The 19,950-nt window shown below is 43.3% G+C and overlaps 1 protein-coding gene across 8 annotated transcripts in view; it reads left to right on the forward strand.

Moving 5' to 3' along the window:
- The window catches only part of NCAPG2 (non-SMC condensin II complex subunit G2), a 61,728-nt gene extending 41,778 nt beyond the window's left edge, over positions 1–19,950 (forward strand). For all 8 annotated transcript variants that reach the window (XM_032643205.1, XM_032643204.1, XM_032643206.1 and 5 more), the window contains 7 exons: positions 2,651–2,750; positions 6,648–6,835; positions 7,775–7,915; positions 9,452–9,555; positions 10,400–10,500; positions 11,630–11,729; positions 19,555–19,950. In XM_032643205.1, the coding sequence (XP_032499096.1) occupies positions 2,651–2,750; positions 6,648–6,835; positions 7,775–7,915; positions 9,452–9,555; positions 10,400–10,500; positions 11,630–11,729; positions 19,555–19,606 (786 nt within the window). In that variant the 3' untranslated portion in view covers positions 19,607–19,950. The remainder of the gene's footprint in view (positions 1–2,650; positions 2,751–6,647; positions 6,836–7,774; positions 7,916–9,451; positions 9,556–10,399; positions 10,501–11,629; positions 11,730–19,554) is intronic.

A 19,950-nucleotide genomic window follows, 5' to 3' on the forward strand; every position in this document is an offset into this window, starting at 1 on the left:
TCACAGCTTCAATTTCATTACTTGTGATTGGTCTGTTCATATTTTCTGTTTCTTCCTGGTTCAGTCTTGGAAGGTGATACCTTTCTAAGAATTTGTGTTTCTTCTAGGTTGTCCATTTTATTGGCATAGAGTTGCTTGTAGTAGTCTCTTAGGATGCTTTGTATTTCTGCGGTGTCTGTTGTAACTTCTCCTTTTTCATTTCTAATTTTATTGATTTGAGTCCTCTCCCTCTTTTCCTTGATGAGTCTGGCTAATGGTTTATCAATTTTGTTTATCTTCTGAAAAACCAGGTTTTAGTTTTATTGATCTTTGCTTTGTTTTCTTTGTTTCTTTGTTTCTGTTTCATTTATTTCTGGTCTGATCTTTATGATTTCTTTCCTTCTGCTAACTTTGGGTTTTGTTTGTTCTTCTTTCTCTAGTTCCTTTAGGTGTAAGGTTAGATTGTTTATTTGAGATTTTTCTTGTTTCTTGAGGTAGGATTGTATAGCTATAAGCTTCCCTCTTAGAACTGCTTTTGCCACATCCCATAGGTTTTGGATCGTCGTGTTTTCATTGTCTCTAGGTATGTTTTGATTTCCTCTTTGATTTCTTCAGTGATCTCTTGGTTATTTAGTAATGTATTGTTTAGCCTCCATGTGTCTGTGTTTTTTACGTTTTTTTCCCTGTAATTCATTTCTAATCTCATAGCATTGTGGTCAGAAAAGATGCTTGGTAAGATTCCAATTTTCTTAAATTTACTGAGGCTTGATTTGTGACCCAAGATGTGATCTATCCTGGAGAATGTTCCGTGCGTACTTGAGAAGAAAGCGTAATCTGCTGTTTTTGGATGGAATGTCTTATAAATATCAATTAAATCTATCTGGTCTATTGTGTTATTTAAAGCTTGTGTTTCCTTTTATAGCTGTTAGCAGTTGCCTTATGTATCGAGGTGCTCTTATGTTCGGTGCATATATATTTACAATTGTTATATCTTCTTCTTGGATTGTTCCCTTGATCATTATGTAGTGTCCTTCCTTGTCTTTTGTAACATTCTTTATTTTAAAGTCTATTTTATCTGATATGAGTATAGCTACTCCAGCTTTCTTTTGATCTCCATTTGCATGGAATATCTTTTTCCATCCCCTCACTTTCAGTCTGTATATGTGTCTCTAGGTCTGAGGTGGGTCTCTTGTAGACAGCATATATATGGGTCTTGCTTTTGTATCCATTCAGCAAGCCTGTGTCTTTTGGTTGGAGCATGTAATCCATTCACGTTTAAGGTAATTATCGATATGTATGTTCCTATGACCATTTTCTTAATTGTTTTGGGTATGTTTTTGTAGGTCCTTTTCTTCTCTTGTGTTTCCCACTTAGAGAAGTTCCTTTAGCATTTGTTGTAGAGCTGGTTTGGTGGTGCTGAATTCTCTTAGCTTTTGCTTGTCTGTGAAGCTTTTGATTTCTCCATCGAATCTGAATGAAATCCTAGCTGGGTAGAGTAATCTTGGTTGTAGGTTCTTCCCTTTCATCACTTTAAGTATATCATGCCACTCCCTTCTGGCTTGTAGAGTTTCTGCTGAGAAATCAGCTGTTAACGTTATGGGAGTTCCCTTGTATGTTATTTGTCGTTTTTCCCTTGCTGCTTTCAGTAAGTTTTCTTTGTCTTTTGCCAATTTGATTACTATGGGTCTCAGCGTGTTTCTCCTTGGGTTTATCCTGCCTGGGACTCTCTCTGCTTCCTCGACTTGGGTGGCTATTTCCTTTTCCATGTTAAGGAAGTGTTTGACTATAATCTCTTCAAATATTTTCTCAGGTCCTCTCTCTCTCTCTTCTCCTTCTGGGACCCCTATAATGTGAATGTTGTTGCATTTAATGTTGTCCCAGAGGTCCCTTAGGCTGTCTTCATTTCTTTTCACTCTTTTTTCTTTATTCTGTTCCACAGCAGTGAATCCCACCGTTCGGTCTTGCAGGTCACTTATCCGTTCTTCTGCCTCAGTTATTCTGCTATTGATTCCTAGTGTATTTTTCATTTCAGTTATTGTGTTGTTCATCTCTCTTTGTTTGTTCTTTTATTCTTCTAGATCTTTGTTAAACATTTCTTGCATCTTCTCGATCTTTGCCTCCATTCTTTTTCCGAGGTCCTGGATCATCTTCACTGTCATTATTCTGAATTCTTCTTCTGGAAGGTTACCTATCTCCATTTCATTTAGTTATTTTTCTGGGTTTTTATCTTGTTCCTTCATCTGGTACGTAGCCCTCTGCCTTTTCAACTTGTCTTTCTTTCTGTGAATGTGGCTTTTGTTCCACAGGCTGCAGGATTGTAGTTCTTCTTGCTTCTGTTGTCTGCCCTCTGGTGGATGAGGCTGTCTTAGAGTTTATCTTTTTGCAAAGCATAAACTGCATAATTTTAATGTAATTTGACACATTGCACGTAACACGTGTTCAGTAGTTTGTGGATAACATAAAATGTGTTTCTAGATTTCTTATGGAAAGAGAAATGAGGATTAATGTATTTTTATGGAAATTCCTTTTTAAGCATCTTTGTAGACATCTGCTTTATGAGACCCCTAGTGGTACCCTTAGATGTTAGGAGCTTGACCAGCTGGATGTCCCCTCTTGTCCCTTCTGTGGCTTTTGATGGGAAATCACATCATCATGTCTACCTCTCTTACAGACCTACCTGACTGTATGCAAGGATGTCATTGTGGTCGGCCTTGGTGACTGTATGTTTCAGACACAGCTTTTACAGCGGAGCCTGGGAATCATGCAAACAGGTACTGCGTTTATTAAAGGACTAGTTTAGAGCAACTAGCAGTCAGAACCAGCCCCTCTCTCCCTCCCTCACTTTGCTGGTCAGGACTCTTGTTTTTAAGTGATAGATGTGTAGCACAAGCTAGCTGACACCAAAAGAGGAGTTAACAGGCTGAGGCAGCCTGGAAGTTCAGAGGTGTTTCTGGCCTCGGACGTGACCAGGTGCGGAGTCTCTGGCAAGGTCTTGGGCTCCTCCTCCGGTGGTTTGCGTGATTGCAGCTACTTTGCCGTGTGGTCACCAGCACGGCCCCAGCCTGTCTGCTGCTCCTGTCTGGTGTCTATCATCGTCTGCGTGCAAGTCAGGAGCTGTTTAATGTCCCCCCCCACCACCGCCGCCCGAGACCACTGGGAAGTTGCTGTCACCCCAAGGACAGGATCCCTGGTAACTCATACCATGGTGTCCACACAAGTTAAATGTGTTCAGTGAGTGAGTGAGAAGTTGGCCTCCTTCCAGGTGGGCTGGACTTGGATTATCTGGAGCATCGCATCCAGGGGGGCCGGTCCAGATCCTTGCAGCCCCGTCTCATTGTGGCAGGGGCAGTGTGGGTGGATCCAGGATGCCCCCTCTGCCTCGGGTCATGGGCTGGCTGAGAAGGGCACCCCTGGGCTGTGACCCCTGCCCGCCGCCTCCCTGGGGCAGCCGAGTCGGCACAGAACACCCCGATGCTACAGTTGGTTCTTCCTGAGATCCCTAGAAGCTTGGAAATGCATAATTTGAATTTCTTTAAGCCTAAATATTTGCTAACAGAGATTGAAAGTATTATCATTTACCAAATTCAACATGAAGTTTGCAGTTAGCTCTCTGGGGTCTTTTGCTGTAGTCTTGAGTATCGTTGTGCAGACCCCGGGGAAGTCTTGGCCACAAACCCCACAGCTTCTTTCTTTCATGGTTCTGCCCCTGAGGTTGGCACTTGGCCTGCACGGGAGCTGGGGTGGCAGTCACTGTGCTCTGCTGTCTCGAGTGTGCGTGTCCTTAATCTGTAATTACAAGCAAGATTTTACATCATTTGTGGTTACAATATCCACAAAGACTAAATATTAAATAGAACAAATGTTTTTTTTTTTTTTTTTTTTTTTTTTTTTTTTTTGCGGTAGGCGGGCCTCTCACTGCTGTGGCCTCTCCCGTTGCGGAGCACAGGCTCCGGACGCGCAGGCTCAGCGGCCACGGCTCACGGGCCCAGCCGCTCCGCAGCATGTGGGATCTTCCCGGACCGGGGCACGAACCCGGGTCCCCTGCATCGGCAGGCGGACTCCCAACCACTGCGCCACCAGGGAAGCCCAGAACAAATGTTTTTTGTTTCAAAATCTAACTTTTTCCTTTGTTCAAGTCTTTATAACTCTCACTTTCTATTGTGAAAACAGTGTTTTAAACTTAGGCTTAATGATTGAAACATTAAAGATGATTTGCATTGTTAAACTCACTTTATCATTTAAGAACTATTTTCCCCTAAGGATTAAATCTATTTTTAGTATTTATAAAATTTTCCAAGGAGCTAATAAGAATTTTAGATCTCCAATGTAGCCCGTAAGCTACTGACCTTACCTTTGACCAAGCTGAAATGATCTTTGTATTTATACATTCTAACAATCGGGATTTCCCAGTAGAGAATCAACTGTGTGCTCATTCTTTGTAGTCCTGTTACAAATGAGATTATACTTTGCAGTTTTGCTAGGTAAGCCCAGAGTCTGTTCTCTGGACTTGCTCTACTTGAAAGAGTCCTAATAGAACATTTAAATTTAAAACTCAGTCACATTTATATTATTAACATTTGAGCATGGCGTTCTCCATGCTGAAATGCATATTCTGGAAGAGATGTCCTTGAATACAGCTGAGTTCCCACATATGACCCAGATGTAAACAGCTCAGTTCAAAAATGCAGGTGTTTCTGCTATAGCACAACATGTGTGTTTTGAAAAACTCTGTGTGTTCTGCAAAATCAGGCACTGGAAGTGACGGGCTTGTGAGAGAAGATGCCTGCGGTGGACTGTGGGCCGGTGCCGTGTGACAGCACCAGGAAATGATAATGCCCCCAAAAGTAATTAGCACGACTACAAGGAAGGTTGAATTCCTAATAAGTAAATATTACAGTAAATAATGGGCTTTGTGGTCAGTGCAAAGGTAAAGGGGGATTGATGGGGACCACAGCCTCCTGTGTAGAGCCGGGCAGGAGGGGCTTGCAGGACAGCACACCCCGTCTGAGACAGAAAGGGGCCTGGGTCCACGTGGCTCTCGGTGGCTGCTGCCCTGGGATGGGCTAGTGAGCGTCTCCTTGCGTACAGACTCATGGTGGCCTGAGGTGCTGACCATCGGTGCTGGGCCGCGTGACCCCCAGCTTAGCCATCCCTGTGCACCAGTCACTCTAGAGAAGCAAGAACTTCCAAAGTGAGGGCCTTCTGTTTCCCATAGCTGCAAATCCTGACCTACCTTAGTAACTTATCATACTCTACTTAACCACTACCTATATATATTTGGTTATAACGCACATATGGCTTGAATGTAATGAAATAACTTTCAACCAAAACTTTCAACATTTCAGATTTTTGTCAGTAGTAAAGACACTAGTTAGTGTGAGGTTCTCCCACTGCACCGGGACCTTGAGGGTGGATGCAAGGGGACAGGCCCCCTCGTCCTCAGAGCCCCATCACCCTCAGCGTGTTGGCCTCTGCTGAGCTGCTGCCTCACTGCCTGCTTCACTGAAATGACTGATATGTGGAGAATGTATCTCTCTGCCTTCTTCTAGATAAAGAGATTTGTTTCTTGAAAGTTTCTGTTAAGTTTGCAAAGACTCTCCAAACTTTGTGTTGATTCTGGTAGTGCCATACGCCTTTTGAGGGGCAAACTCAACTGGAACATGACCATTTCTTTTATTTACTTTAGTAGATAGATTTGGATTTGGGGTTAGTTTCTTACTTCTGTCTCAAGCAGAGCTTCTGTGTCTCTTAATCTCTTTCATAAATCAAGGAGCTTCCCTATTAGGGCCACATGATTCCTGTGTAAGGTAGGAGAGGTCACAACGCTTTGTCCCCTAGATACTAATCTTTTAACGAGGAACATTATTTCTGTGCTTTTCTATGTGACAGGTTTTTAAAAAATATACGTGTATAGTTTATATAGTATATACTTTTAAATGTATATAAGGAAGAATCATGGTGCCGGCCCAGTCCACCAGGGATGCAGCCCTGCATACAGACCTGAAGGTTAGTCAGTGGTGGGCAGTGCGAGGTGCAGCATGGGTGCAGAGTGGGGCAGGGGCATGGGAGGGCGCGGCCACTGGCTCTGTTTGCAGCGCAGCTTACAGGCCAGTCTGGGTAGAAACAAAAAAGAAAATTGAAGGTTCTCAGCATGAATTGTAGAATTGAGTTCACACTCTGAAAACATTTTACCAAATTTTTACCAAATCATTGCCACACAGGAAAGGCGAGAAAGACACCAACAAACTACACAGTGTTGGGGATTTAACAGAGTTGGCCTCGGAGATTCTTAGGTCATAGTCTGAGAGCTCTAGGGCCTTTCCTCTCAGACCCGTCAGCGATGTCACCATCGTGTGAAAAAGTAAGACACATCCTCTACCCAGGTGTTCAGGGAACCACACTGTCCACACATGCAGTGCTTCTCAGTGCCTGAGCCAGGTGGGCTGTTACTGTTATTGAAGGCATCGGCTTTATATATTTAATAAAAGGAGCAAGTCGTAGGTATGTATGTCTGTTAGATTTTATATTAATCTGACCAACCTGGTATTGGCTCACCAGTAACAGTCTCTTTTAAGTTACCGTAATATACATGTGTTAAGTGAAAAAAATATAATAATTTCAACTAAATTGTGTGATTAAATAACTGATTTTTTCAACTTTCTTTCCAGTGAAGGGATTCTTTTATGTTTCATTACTTCTTGGCATTCTGAAGGAGGTAACCAGAAGCTCCTTGACGCAGAAAGCAGATTCAGAGGAAGAGGTCTCAGCACTGTTCGATTTGGTGCAGAAGGTGTTTCAGCAGATGTTGGAATGTATGGCGCGGAGCTTCAGGAAGCAACCAGAAGAAGGCTTGCAGGTACTGGAGCCTCCCCAGGGCGGGGCAGAGGGACTAGAGGGACAGCGCCCACCTGGTGGACCAGGGTGCGCGGAGCCAGGCCTGCTCACACGCTGGGGCTGTCGGGTGGGGAGAGGTGCCACGCAGGCAGGAAGTGGCTGCCAGGTGCCACCTTCAGCTGGTGCTGCCAGCCCTCTCCCTGGGGTGGCACGCTCTGGGGCAGGAGGCGAGGGAGGCCAGGGGCCCACCTCCGGCCACCAGTCTGGGGACAGTGTTGACGTGTTCAGGTCAGTAGGCCAGCGACCCGAGAGCTCCTCTGCCCAGCAGGACAGAAGCAGAGAATGAATACAGTAGCTTGTGAGTGCCCAGCTCTTAGTAGTAAAGATTTAAAAAATGCTTAAATGGGAGGATGTTTATGAGCTATTGAAACTTTCAATTTTATCCTTTTTTTTTAGCTGGTAGAGGTAATTGAAGGTTATTGGCCATATTTTCTGTAGCCTAGCTCATATTTGAGTTAATTTGAAATAGTCCTGTTTTTTTGATGAGTTGGTTCAAGTGTCTGTGATCTATTTACAGAATTTGTGCCAAAATATTTTTCTTTTCTCACCATTGTCTGTACAGCTTCGTTCAGAGCACGTGGCCTCATAGTGGGGTCTCCCCTTAATGTCAGTGATGTTTCTTCACCTCTCCTTTCGAAAACTTTATTAATGTTATTGACACTCCTATTCTTGGGGATTTTTCTTTGCTCTGGGGTAAGAGTGTCATAAAGGTCCTTCCTGGCGGGCTTCAGTCCTGTGTGTTGCCTTCTGGTCATGGCTCCCATCAGCTGCAGAGAGGCAGGTGCGGCAGTGAGGGTGGGCAGACGAAACGGGCCCCGGGCCCCCGGGGGACCGCAGGAGGAGGCCTCATTCTTGAAAGTGGTTCTCTCAGCACTAACAGTGACTGATGTGTTTTTCGTAGCTCCTTCATTCTGTTCAGACCCCTCTTCATGAGTTTATCAGCACCGTGCAGTCCTGGCACGTGGACACGCCTGTCCACCGGGGCGTGCTCTCCACTCTGATTGCCGCGTCCGTGGTCGAGATAAGTCACCGGCTCCGAAAGGTGAAGTGTGTTGTCCTGAAACTGCTGTGTCTTGTTTTGACTATTCAAGAGGCTGTTTTCTGCTCGCAGCACATTTTTATGCTGTTCCAAGTATTTTTTCAGAACTCAGGTATAGCGGGAGGTCTGCTTCTCCCGCAGCTTCACCACACAGTTCCGTGGCTGGTTTGTGTTTAGAATCACGTGACCATGGGGGGAACCATGCTAAGGATGTTGTCGTTCTTCATTAAAACCAAGCTGCTCCTTGCATCTTGAATACTTCTTTTTGCCGTATTTTAGAGGCTTAAGCGAGTTGATACATTTCTTAAGAATCCCCTCTCCTGACAGGCAGAAGTGGCACTGGTCAGTGGCGAGCAGGGTGCACGAGTACTCTTGGGCTCTGTTTCTGGAATAGCTCACATCTCTGACTGCCTTGCTGTACATAAGCCTTACTTTTCTTTTTCTTTTACGCATAGGAAATTTGAACCTCTGATATCAGTTTAAACAGATAGTTTGTTTGCCCCCGCTCTATAAAGGACTGGCCGTTTTCCTAGCAGTAGCCTATTTTATGATTAGCCTACTTGGTTCAAGATTGACATAATCAGGATGGTAATTCAGGTCACAACAAAAACCACTCTTTCACGGCATGGAATCGTGGTGGTAGCGAGTGAGGGCATGGAAGAATGCCTTAAGATAGTTAAATAATGAGGCGTTTTCTCAGTATGAAAAGCTGAAATCTGATAGGAGATATCATTGAAATATACAAATGCAAACATATAATTTGTATAAATTTTGTATTATAAAATCACAAATATAAAAAGAGTTGACGAAATTCTGAGACATTAATAACATTTAAGGCCCTCCTGAAAGCTTGAAGAGAGGTCATTTTGGTTTGGGAGCGTGATTCCTGGACTATACACAGCCCGAGAACTGGAAGTTATTCAGGCCTGTGAGTAGGCTACGCAGCTGACGACGATGAATCCGTCAATGGCCTGTGGGCCATCGTGGCCCACTGTTTTTGTAAATAAACTTATTTTGGGAAAAAAACAAACAAACAAACTCATATTGGAACATGACCAAGCCCATTTATTTACCTTTTTTCTATGGCTGCTTTGTGCTATAATAGCAGAATTGAGTAATTGTGGCAGAGATCGTTTTGCCCACAAAGCCGGAAATATTTACTCTTTAAATATTTACTATTTTACTACTTTATAGAAAAAGTTCGAGTTGAGAAAACCTGATCTGGACTAATGAGAGTAACGAGTTGTTTGCTTAGTGTAGAAACACGTTGTTTACAGAAGGTAATTGAATTAAAGGGTGTTCGACAGAAGGCTTGTTGAGTGTCTTTTCTCTTCTCTCCAGTTGATTGACACCACTGTGTATAGTAATAGGTTAATCGTAATTATGGTAGGCATTGCAGCAATTAATAAAAATCATTGTTTTGAGTTTCTGGAAAGCCTTTCTCAAGTTTGGAAGAAAACCCAGGGAAGTGTAAAATGAGTGATCTGTGCAATCTCAGTCTCAATTCATGTTACTGACTTGACTTTGTTTTTTTTTTAGGTTTCTGATACCAAAGAGCTTACTCCCCCAGAGGGTCTTTCAGCCCTTCCACCATTTTCAAGGTGTTTAATAGGAATAATAATAAAATCTCCGAACGTAGTCAGGTAATCCCTTTTTCCTTGCTGTTCTCTTAATCCTGTCGTGGCTGTAAGCTCTCAGTAACTTTAGCTCTATTCCTTTTACTCTCACCATTTGTCAAAAGTGCATTTTTTTCCTAAGAGAAAACATTCCCATACAATTTTCTCTCATTTTATCAGAGATTAAAAATATTAGCATTATACTTATACAAAGTGAAATTCTAACTTTCTGAAAGATATATTCATCCAAATAGTCTCTGGTTATGCTTTATCATAACTACAGTTCATTTAGAGGGAAACATTTAAAATTTTAATGTCACTGAAATACTTCCTACAATGGACACTTTCAAAACACGACTTGGGTAAATTCCATGTGGTTTTCATTCGGCACACAGCTGTTACTCATTTCTCCATGCCATGTGTCACCTGACCTGCTTCTAGGGTTTCTTGTGGCACATGCAGGACTGGTGGGCTACAAAAGGGATAGTTTTGCAGATACCTGATACCTGTGGAATTTTAATAGTACATATGTTCCTTGAAAACTTCAAAAAGCATTGTTTTTAACAGCTATGAATTATCTTTCAGTAGCATATCAAATCTTTTTTGTGGGCATTACGAGTATGCAGAGTGGCTTTATTCACTAACCAGAGCAACCCTCTTCTCTTTCTAGCAACGCCCTCTGATTTTAGCGTCTCACCTGTATGATTTGGCATGCTTACAGCGAAGAGTACGGGAAGAGTTTAGTCAACTTGCCATGTTAGCTGAAAACTAGAATTCATGGTGGTTGATGAATCTTGGCTATATTTGTCTTTCTATAAAGTATTAAGATATACTATAGAGTAATTTCAGTTGTTTTTTTACGTTTTTGCAGGTCATTTTTAGATGAATTGAAGGCATGTGTTATTTCTGAGGATATTGAAGGCATCGTGTGCCTCACAGCTGTTATGCACATTATCTTGGTTATTAATAAAGGTTGGTTAAATTTTCTATGGTATCGTCTGGGACATTGCTGGGTGCATCTTACACAGAACTGTTGTGGAATGTTTGGGAGTCAATCCCCTGCTAGTTAGGCTCTCACGGCACTTTCCCCCAAGCTCTCCACGCGCTACACGTGTGCCGTCTGCCTGGGCATCTGCTGTGTAGCTGCCCTGTACCAGCTTGAATAATGGTAGCTTCTTAATGCAGCTCCTGTCCACTTTCCCACTGGACCCATTACGTCTCCCTCTCTGTGCCTTAGACTGAATTTCTATTGATTTGTCATTTATTACCTTTGTCATGTACATTTAAAAATCTGAATTCATTTTTGCTAATGATGGTGTGTTTTGGTATTAATATTTAATGTATCTGTGTTTTGCTTAACTTTAACTGTGCCTATTCTGGGTATCCCAGCCAGTTGAAATAGTATTGGAAAAATAATTGGAGATACCTAGGAAATGCTTATCTAAGTGTAAAATATGGTAATGTCCCTGCAGATGGACTACTATTAAGTTTCTATATTTTTGGACCAGTTTTACTAATGTTGAAATGATTTTCTAAGATATTATTCATAGAGTGATCCTCTCAAAACAAGCTCTCCCCATAAGCATGAATGCATAGTATGGCTATAGATTCATGACAGGAATTTGTAACTAGTTTGACCCAGGCCAAGCATCAGGAAAGACTTGCCTGAGGCAGTGTCTCCTGGGGAGACATCTGCAGGAAGAGGGACGTTCTCCATGTGGAGGGTGTGAGGATGGAGGTTGGGGTGCAGATGACCACTGTGTACTTAATAGGTACTTAAACATTTGTCAAACAGATGATGACTCTGAGATGTGTTAGTTCCGTTACTGTTGAAGGTGTTGGTGATCATCGAGTCTCATGGCATGGACAGAACTCATGGGATCACGGCCTTGGGAACTACCTCAGAGCCAATGAGGTGCTTTGTAATCACTCATCGGATCTTCTAACATCCCTTTAAAGGGATCATTACTGTTCTGCAGGTCAATATATGCACTGACTCAGAGGGGAGGGTAGGAGGCTCTGTCTTACTGAAGTTGAACCTGCATTGAGAGTCTGTGTGCTTTTTGTGTAGTTGTGTTCAATATTTTTCTGTCTTTAACAGGTAAACATAAGAGTTCAAAAGTGAAGGGTGTTGCAGCTACTGTTCACAGAAAACTAAAGGCATTCATGGAAATTACTTTGGAAGAGGATAGCTTGGAAAGGTAAAGCACTAGATACCCACCAGGTGTGATTATCTGAACACTGCTAGTTATTCCTTAGGTATATTTTAGAACACGTTTTCATTGCTGCTAGTTACAGCCAGGTAGAAAACTGGGGATTGAAGGGATAGAAGTGTTTCTGTTGGCAAGACCCCTTGAGCATATGTTTTAATTACTTCCTCATTCTGTCTTTAAAAACAAAAACAAAACTGTCACTTGCAAGATTCTGCCCTAGAAAAGGAAGGGCATACAAACTCATTCTATATGGTTTTATTTTATTTATTATTTATTATTTATTTATTTTTGGCTGTGTCGGATCTTAGTTGAGGCACATGGGATCTTTCCTTGTGGGCTTCTCTCTAGTTGTGGTGCATGGGCTTCAGAGTGCGTGGGCTCAGTAGTTGTGGTGCATGGGCTTAGTTGCTCCATGGCATGTGGGGTCTTAGTTCCCCGACCAGGGATCGAACCCGCGGCCTCTGCATTGGAAGGCGGATTCTTACCCACTGGACCACCAGGGAAGTCCCGTCATTCTATATGGTTTTAAACCTAGACAGATTATATTTGGTGGTTTGCTGTATTTTTGAAACCATGAACATTCATTCCTGGGTTATAATTACCAGTTTACAAGTATCCATGTTGGGAATGGGAAAGGTCCCTCCAGAGACTGAAGAAATGTGCACTGTTTTCTACTTTCCAGGTAGCTTGTTGCTGCTGCAGGGACTGCTGTCTAAGAATGTATTCATTGGGCTATTTTTCCAGCCAGGTGTTTTTCCTGCTGTATAATGTTTTTGACATGCTGTGCAATTTCCTGTAGACTCTTTTCTGAATTGTGTTTGACTCTCAGACCAGCCACAGAAGCAGTGTTTTTCCTGCTGTTTTCTGAACACCATACAGTTAACTGTTACAGAGCTTTGAACCAGGTAATTCGTTTTATATATGCCTGGGAAATAAGCCACTTTCCATAGCTACTTTCTCCTTTGGAGAAAGGCTTTCAAATTCCTAAATTGCTAACTTATGAACAAAGACAGTTTTATCTCTTCCTTACCAATCTGTATACCTTTCTTTCCTTGTCTTATTGCATTAGCTAGGGCTTCTGGTACGATATTGAAAAGGAGTGGTGAAAGGACATACTTGTCTTGTACGTGATCTTAGTGGGAAAGCTTCCCATTTCTCACCATTAAGCACAATGTTAGCTGTAGATGTTCTTTATCAAGTTGAGGAAGTTCCCCTCTATTCCTAATTTACAGATAGTTCTTATCATAGTGGGTGTTGGATCTTCTCAAATGCTTTTTCTGTATCTACTGACAAGGTCATAGGATTTTTCTTCTTTAGCCTGTTGATGTGGTAGGTTACGTTAGTTGATTCTCAGATGTTGAACCAGCCTTGCATACCTGGGATAAATCCCACTCGGTCATGGTGTATAATTTTTTAATACACTGTTGGGTTTAATTTGCTTATATATATATATATATATATATATATATATATATATATATATATTTTGGGGTTCGCGGGCCTCTCAGTGTTGTGGCCTCTCCCGTCGCGGAGCATAGGCTCTGGACGCGCAGATTCAGGGGCCATGGCTCACGGGCCTGGCCGCTCCGCGGCATGTGGGATCCTCCCAGACCAGGGCACGAACCCATGTCCCCTGCATCAGCAGGCGGACTCTCAACCACTGTGCCACCAGGAAAGCCCATAATTTGCTAATATTTTATTAAGTACTTTTTGCATCTATGCCCATGAGTGAGATTGTTCTGAAGTTATCTTTTCTTGTAATGTCTTTGTCTGGCTTTGTGACTAGGGAATTGCTGGCCTCATAGAATGACTTAGGAAGTATTCCTTCCCTTCTTCTATCGTCTGAAAGAGACTGTAAATAATTGGTATAGCTTCTTTCTCAAATATTTGGTTAGAATTCACCAGTGAATCCGTCTGGGTCTGGTGCTTTCTACTTTTGGAAGGTTATTAATTACTGACTCAATTTTTTTAATAGATGCCTATTCAGATTGTCTATTTCTTCTTGAGTTAGTTTTGGCAGATTGTGCCTTTCAAGGATTTGGTCCATTTCATCTAGGCTGTCAACTTTGTGGGTATAGTATTCCTTAATTGTCTTTTTTTTAATGTCCATGGGATCTGTAGTTATGTACTCTCTTTCATTTCTCATATTAGTAATTTGTGTCCTCTTTTTTTGTTTCCAGCCCGGCTAGAGGCTTATTGGTTTTATTGATCTTTTAAAAGAACCAGCTTTTTGTTTCATTGATTTTCTCTATTGATTTCTGTTTTTCATTTCTTTTTTTTTTGCTTTCTGCTCTAATTTTTATTATTTCTTTTCTTTGGCCTGCTTTGGATTTAATTTGCTCTTTTTTTTCTTTTTTTCTGGTTTCCGGAAGCCTAGATTACTGATTTTTAGATGTTTCTTCTTTTCTAATAGTCAGTGCTATAAATTACTCTCTAAGCACTGCTTTTGCTGCATGGTACAAATTTTGATGTTATGTTTTCATTTCCGTTTAGTTAAAAATATTTTAAAATTTCTCTTGAGATTTCTTCTTTGCTGCATGTATTCTTTAGAAGTGTGTTATTTAATCTCTCAATTTTCCAGTTATTTTTTTGTTATTCATCTCTAGTTTAATGTCTGAGAGAAGACATTGTATGGGTTTCTATTCTTTTAAATGTATTAAGGTGTGTTTTATGGCCTAATATGTGATCTATCTTGGTGAATGTTCCACAGGAGCTTGAGAAGAATGTGCATTGTGCTATTGTAGGGTGAAGGAATCTGTAAATGTCAGTTGTATCCTCTTGGTTGATGGTGTTGAGTTCAGCTTGTCCTTACTAATTTTCTGCCTGCTGGATCTGTCCATTTTTGACAGAGGGGTTTTCCTTTATATATTTTGTAATCCTGATATTAGGAGCATATGATTTTAGAACTATTATATCTTCTTGATTGGATTGACCCTTTTATTTTTATGAGGGGTCCTGCTTCTTCTCCAGTAATGCTTTGCTCCGTAAAAGCCATTTTGTCAGGTATGAAGATGGCTCCCCAGCCTCCTTCAGTGAGCATCTCTGGAGCGTTCGTGGTGTTTTAGTCAGGAGGCCGAAACCCCATGGTGACGGGACAGTGTAAGCTCCAAGTCAGGAGCTCCCATCAGGGGCACTGGTGCAACGGACTGGGGGCTCGTGAGGGTCACAGCGAACTGTAAAGGGTGGGCTCACCCTCATGGGCTCAGCAGCTCCCCCAGCACTACCCCTAGGGAGGACGCACACCCCAGGCTGAGCCTCTCCGGGATGGAGAAGTCCTCAGGCCTTCTGGGGGGACCGCTGGCCATCTGGTCTCCGGGGGGTGGGGCCCGTCCATAGGGAGGTGCCAGGGGAGCTGCTGAGCCCATGAGCCCCACCGCGGGTCAGGCAGCCGCCCTGTGGGGCCTGGGTGCTGCCTCTGCTGCTTGCACCCTCCGGAGAAGGCTGGACCTTGTGGGCAGCCCTCTGGCGCCCCTGCTGCTAGGGCTGGTGCTGTGCCTCATGAGCCCCAGCGGGGCCCTGGAGCGGGGGCTTGCTCGTCTGCGAGCCAAGGACGCGCGTTCAATTACAGGCTTTACTGCAGAGACTGTTGACTATTTCCTATGCAGTTTAGGAAGGGTCTTTGAGGGAGAAACCCAACAGACTCTAGGGTTATGAACTTGTTTAATTTCTAGGTATGGGAGGAAGCGGGAAGTGAGCTTCTAATTTGGAGGAAACTGAGGAGTGTTTGTATGTTTCTGAAAACACAGTGCAGTGCAAATACTAAATAAGGCCGTCAGAATTACAAACTAGGTAAATGGTAGGTTATTGTTATGGGACATGGTCATAACCTCGGAAATGCAAGCATTTTACAAGATTTCTCTGTTAGAAATACCATCTGTAAGGATAGTTTTTTGGAAAAGAATGGTATGAACTGCTCTGAGGGTGTTAGGAAAGAGGGACGTTTGCACTTGTACAGAGGTTCAAGGCGAGTACTTGAATTGTGTTAGTTACGCTGACAGAAAAAAAGGCCTTAGAAGTTCAGAACTTACTCCATGGAAAAGAAAAGGATATTCATAGAAATTAAATGCAGGGCATGTAATATTTTGTTTCTTCATTGTTTCTACAACTATGCAGTTTTCTGTGCTAAGCTGATACACAGATGGCAAGAAACAGTTCTTGCCTTTAAGGAGGAAACATCCTAAAAAAGTAAATAGGTAGAGACTGAAATATTGGCTTCTTACTTAAATATGCAAGAAGCACACTGTACAAAAACCAGTGTCTGGAAAATAAAAAAAAAAGAACTTAAAAAAAATTGATGAAACAAAAAAAATCAATCTAATGGAAGATAAGCAGTTAAGATTTAAGACTATTTTAGAATACTATTTATTTTTGTTGGCATAGAGACGTTAAGGCAAGTCTGCATCTTTAAGACTCTTGGGACCCTTTGGTCCAATGAATATTTTAGGAAGCGGGGCATTAATTTAGAAGTGGATGTTTTCTTAACAAATACACTAGCTTTCTCTGCAGCAGGGCTAGTATTTTGTTGGCTGGCCTGTTGGGTGCTGTCTCATTGCACTTTCAGTGCGTCACCTGGCATAGTGCTCCGTAAGTTCTGTAAATTGTGTAAACTGGACTGTTTTCTCAGGGGCAGCAGCATGCGTTCACCAACGCACTCATGCACTTAAGTGTCAAAGGATGTCACCTTTATTACTTTCATACATAGTGTACGAGTAGCACTATAATTAGAGATTATTTCTTAAGGTTTGTGTTATATCGTGAATTTTTCCCACTAAGTGAACTGGAATCATGTTATAAGCAAGTTAATTACCAGCATTAACTGTGTTTTGGCAGCTTTGGTGGTGTATGTGCGTCCCCAACGTTAAACCTTGTGATTAGACTTGAAGCAAAGGAGTATTCCCTGAAACAGTGGCCTCTTTTTTATTATCAAGTATTGATACGTAATATCACCTTATTCCACTGTATGTAATTTTCATAGTCTTTTTAAAAAAATGAATTCGAGGCTGGATGCTTTTTGTAGCTCATTTAGAAGCATGCATCAAAACCTAGGGACCTTGGTGTGGATAATTAAAAACTACTCGTAAATAAAACCCTTCTTTAATTAGAAAACATACGTTGCTTATCTTACCGATTGTTTTTCTCGGAAGGCTGATTTTGTGCCTCTCCTATGTTGGCGTCTCCAGCCAGGAGCACGGCCGGCCTTGGGCCGTAGGAGCTGGAGGTGGGCGGGTCGTGGGGAGTCAGAGCTCAGTGGGCGACATGGGGGACCGTGGACCAGGGCTGCCACTGTCCCTTCCAGCTCTGAAATTGTATGCTCATTTATTTTGCCCCTTAATAATTCTGATTCCTCTGGTCTATACAGTGTATCCAGCCCTCTCCCCAGGTAATAGGAGAATGACTGAATTCACAGGAGAGCAGAAGAGCTTGTTGGTATCCGAGCCCCGTGGGGTAGTCAGAGGCCTGGTTTGCACCCACCGTACCTTTGCTGATGCTGGGGTCCCAGGCAGGTTGCTTTGCCTCTCAGCCTTGGTTTCTGGCCTTGGAAGGAGAAGTCAGGATGCCCGGAAGCCCAGAACTGGCCTGGTGCTCGGTTCAGAGGTGACCAGAGTCTCCGACTGGACTTAGGCCAGCATGAGAGGCTGATTACCCTATAGTAATTTAATAAGTCATTTTGCCAAGGTAACCTAACATTTTTCTTTAAGGGTTTAAAAATTCTTACATAAGGAGACAATATTTTCGAGTGATTAAAAATAAGGCTTAGATTGTGGGGCGTTGGTGACTTACCGTGTCCTGTGTCCCTCTGTCTCGTCTCCTGGGTGGGACAGTGCTCCCCACCTCTGGCCACCAGGGAGCTGGGGCCTGGCTGGCATGTTGGCCCTTGCAAGCGTCCTAGCCTATAGCTCTCGAAGAGTTGATGCAGGAGGGTGGTGCCGTCGGGCACTGATGCCAGGAGGCCGGAAGGGATGGGGGGCATCCGAGTCTCCTGGTGTTTCTCTGGATGCAGACAGCTGCTCGCTGCTGATGGGGCGGCTTCCGTAGGCTTCGTGCTTCCCACCGTCTGCCGTCTCTGCTCAGCCTGAGACGTCTGTGGGGCGCAGACAAAAATGACTGCACACGTGCAGCGGTGGAGCGGTGAGAGACAAATAGGACAACCGTTAGTAAAGCAGCAGTGCTGGGCCAGCCAGACACTTAATGACAAGAGTCTTCAAAGAAAAATCAATCGTAGCCCAAAAGAATGATCTGGAACTAAAAACCCTTGAGTTGGAAACGTTGCTGAGGCACTGGAGCCTCAGCTCCCAAGTGGTCCAGAAGGTCACCGTGGAGGGTGCCCCCGAGCAGGACAGGCACCGATGAGGGTCCTGGGGGAAGCAGACCAGGGAGAGACCCAGGGAAGCAGCGATCCAACCGCCGACGGGAGAGGATTTCCTGGGGCCAAAGAGATACGCAATTTTAAAGATTCATTTTTTGTTGTTGTTGTTTCTTTAACTGAAGTTTAGATGGGACTGATGAAAAAAATCACGCATAAGTCTGAATAAAATTCCTGAATTTTGAGACAAAGAGAAAAATATGAAAACTTTTCTAGATCTGTGTTGGCCCCTACGGGGCTCCTTGTGACGAGTGGAACAAGTGAGTGTGACTCGAGATGTGGCCCAGGTGTGAGGACCCACAGGCTCTGCGGCTGGTGTGCAGAAGGGCTGTGAGATACGTTGGTGATGTTTTTATGTTGGTTACAGGTTGACTTATTTCGGTGTGTGGGGTTAAATAAAATACACTGTTGACTCTTGGACAGCAGAGGTCTGAACTATGTGGATCCACTTAAATGCAGACATTTTCCATAGTAAATGGCCCAGGACTGCACAGTCGTAGTTGGGTGAATCTGTGGATGCAGAACCGTGGATATGGAAGAGCTGCGTTCTCAGAGGGCCGACTAAGTTATCCACAGATTTTCAACTTTGCGGAGGGTCGCGTCGCCCCAAACCCCTGCGTCATTCAAGGGCCAACTGTCTTAAGACGAATTTCACCCATTCTTTTCATCTCTTTGGACGTGGCTACTAGAAAATGTAAAGTTACCCCATGCTTGTGTTGATACTGGACAGGGCAGGACACGGGCAGACCCGAGTGCCCATAACAGCTCCAGGCTGAAGAGTGAATCAAGCTGAGAGGCCGTTTGGGATAAAGGTTGAGGTTTGTCTTGGCAGGAATTCAGAGGTTGGCTGGCCCACACACCCTCTGAGGGGAGCTCGGGGGATGGAGAAGGAAGGGGAGTGGGTGACGGGCTGCCTAGCCAGTCTCGCCTGGGGACAGGTGTGCAGGGGATGGGACGAGAAAGTGAGGTGTGTGTGCAGGAAGTGAGCAAGCATGGTCGCAGCAGTGCATCATGGGGGTTAATGGTTGTCGTTTACCTTGTGATCTCGCGAAGGAGGGAGACGAGCTAGCGATTGTGGGCGTGGGAAAAGGGGGCGTCCGGCCATACCCGTGAGCCTGCCGTGTGTCTCCTAGAGGAGAGTCCTTGTGAGTGAAAGAGGAAGCACGGCCAGGTGAGCACCTTTCACCGAGAGGGTCTTCTGTTCGTGTTCCTTGGGGACAGAGGACGCCTCCTGTCATGGATGGCTCTGTCTGTGTGCCGTGTGTCGCGCTAAGGTTTCTGCCGATGGCAATTCTTATTACTCCATTTACCTTTGAGAAACAGCGATTACTTCAGTTTTCTCTTTAAGTGTATTCTGTTCCAAACCATTTTTAGATTTATTCTGTGAAAATGTAAATTTGCATACTTCAGTCACATTTTTCTGTAGCTAATTCTTTCTCTGTGTTTCAGGTTTCTCTATGAATCATCATCAAGAACTTTGGGAGCACTTTTGAATTCATAACCAAGCCAACATCTTGGTCATTAAAAATAGAGAAAAAGGACTTACAGAAAGCGAGATGGATGTGTATTTTCCTAGTGTTTTTAATGTTAATAACCCATATAGTAGAGAAGGGGTAGGGTTTATTTTGGGGTGGGTATGAGTAGAAAACTCAGTTTCTTACATTTTTGCCCAGCGCCTGCATAAATGATACATTTAATGTAACAGGCTCCAGGTATGAATGGTGCAGAAACCCACAGAGCAAAGAAAAAAAAAAAAGACACCTTTCTAGCAAACCCGGTTGTTTTAAAAATGACTTTTATATATAATATTGCTTGCAAACTATGAGTAATAAAGCAATGACAACA

The sequence above is a fragment of the Phocoena sinus genome, chromosome 9 (genome assembly GCF_008692025.1).
Source record: "Phocoena sinus isolate mPhoSin1 chromosome 9, mPhoSin1.pri, whole genome shotgun sequence".
In the NCBI taxonomy this organism is placed as follows: domain Eukaryota; kingdom Metazoa; phylum Chordata; class Mammalia; order Artiodactyla; family Phocoenidae; genus Phocoena; species Phocoena sinus.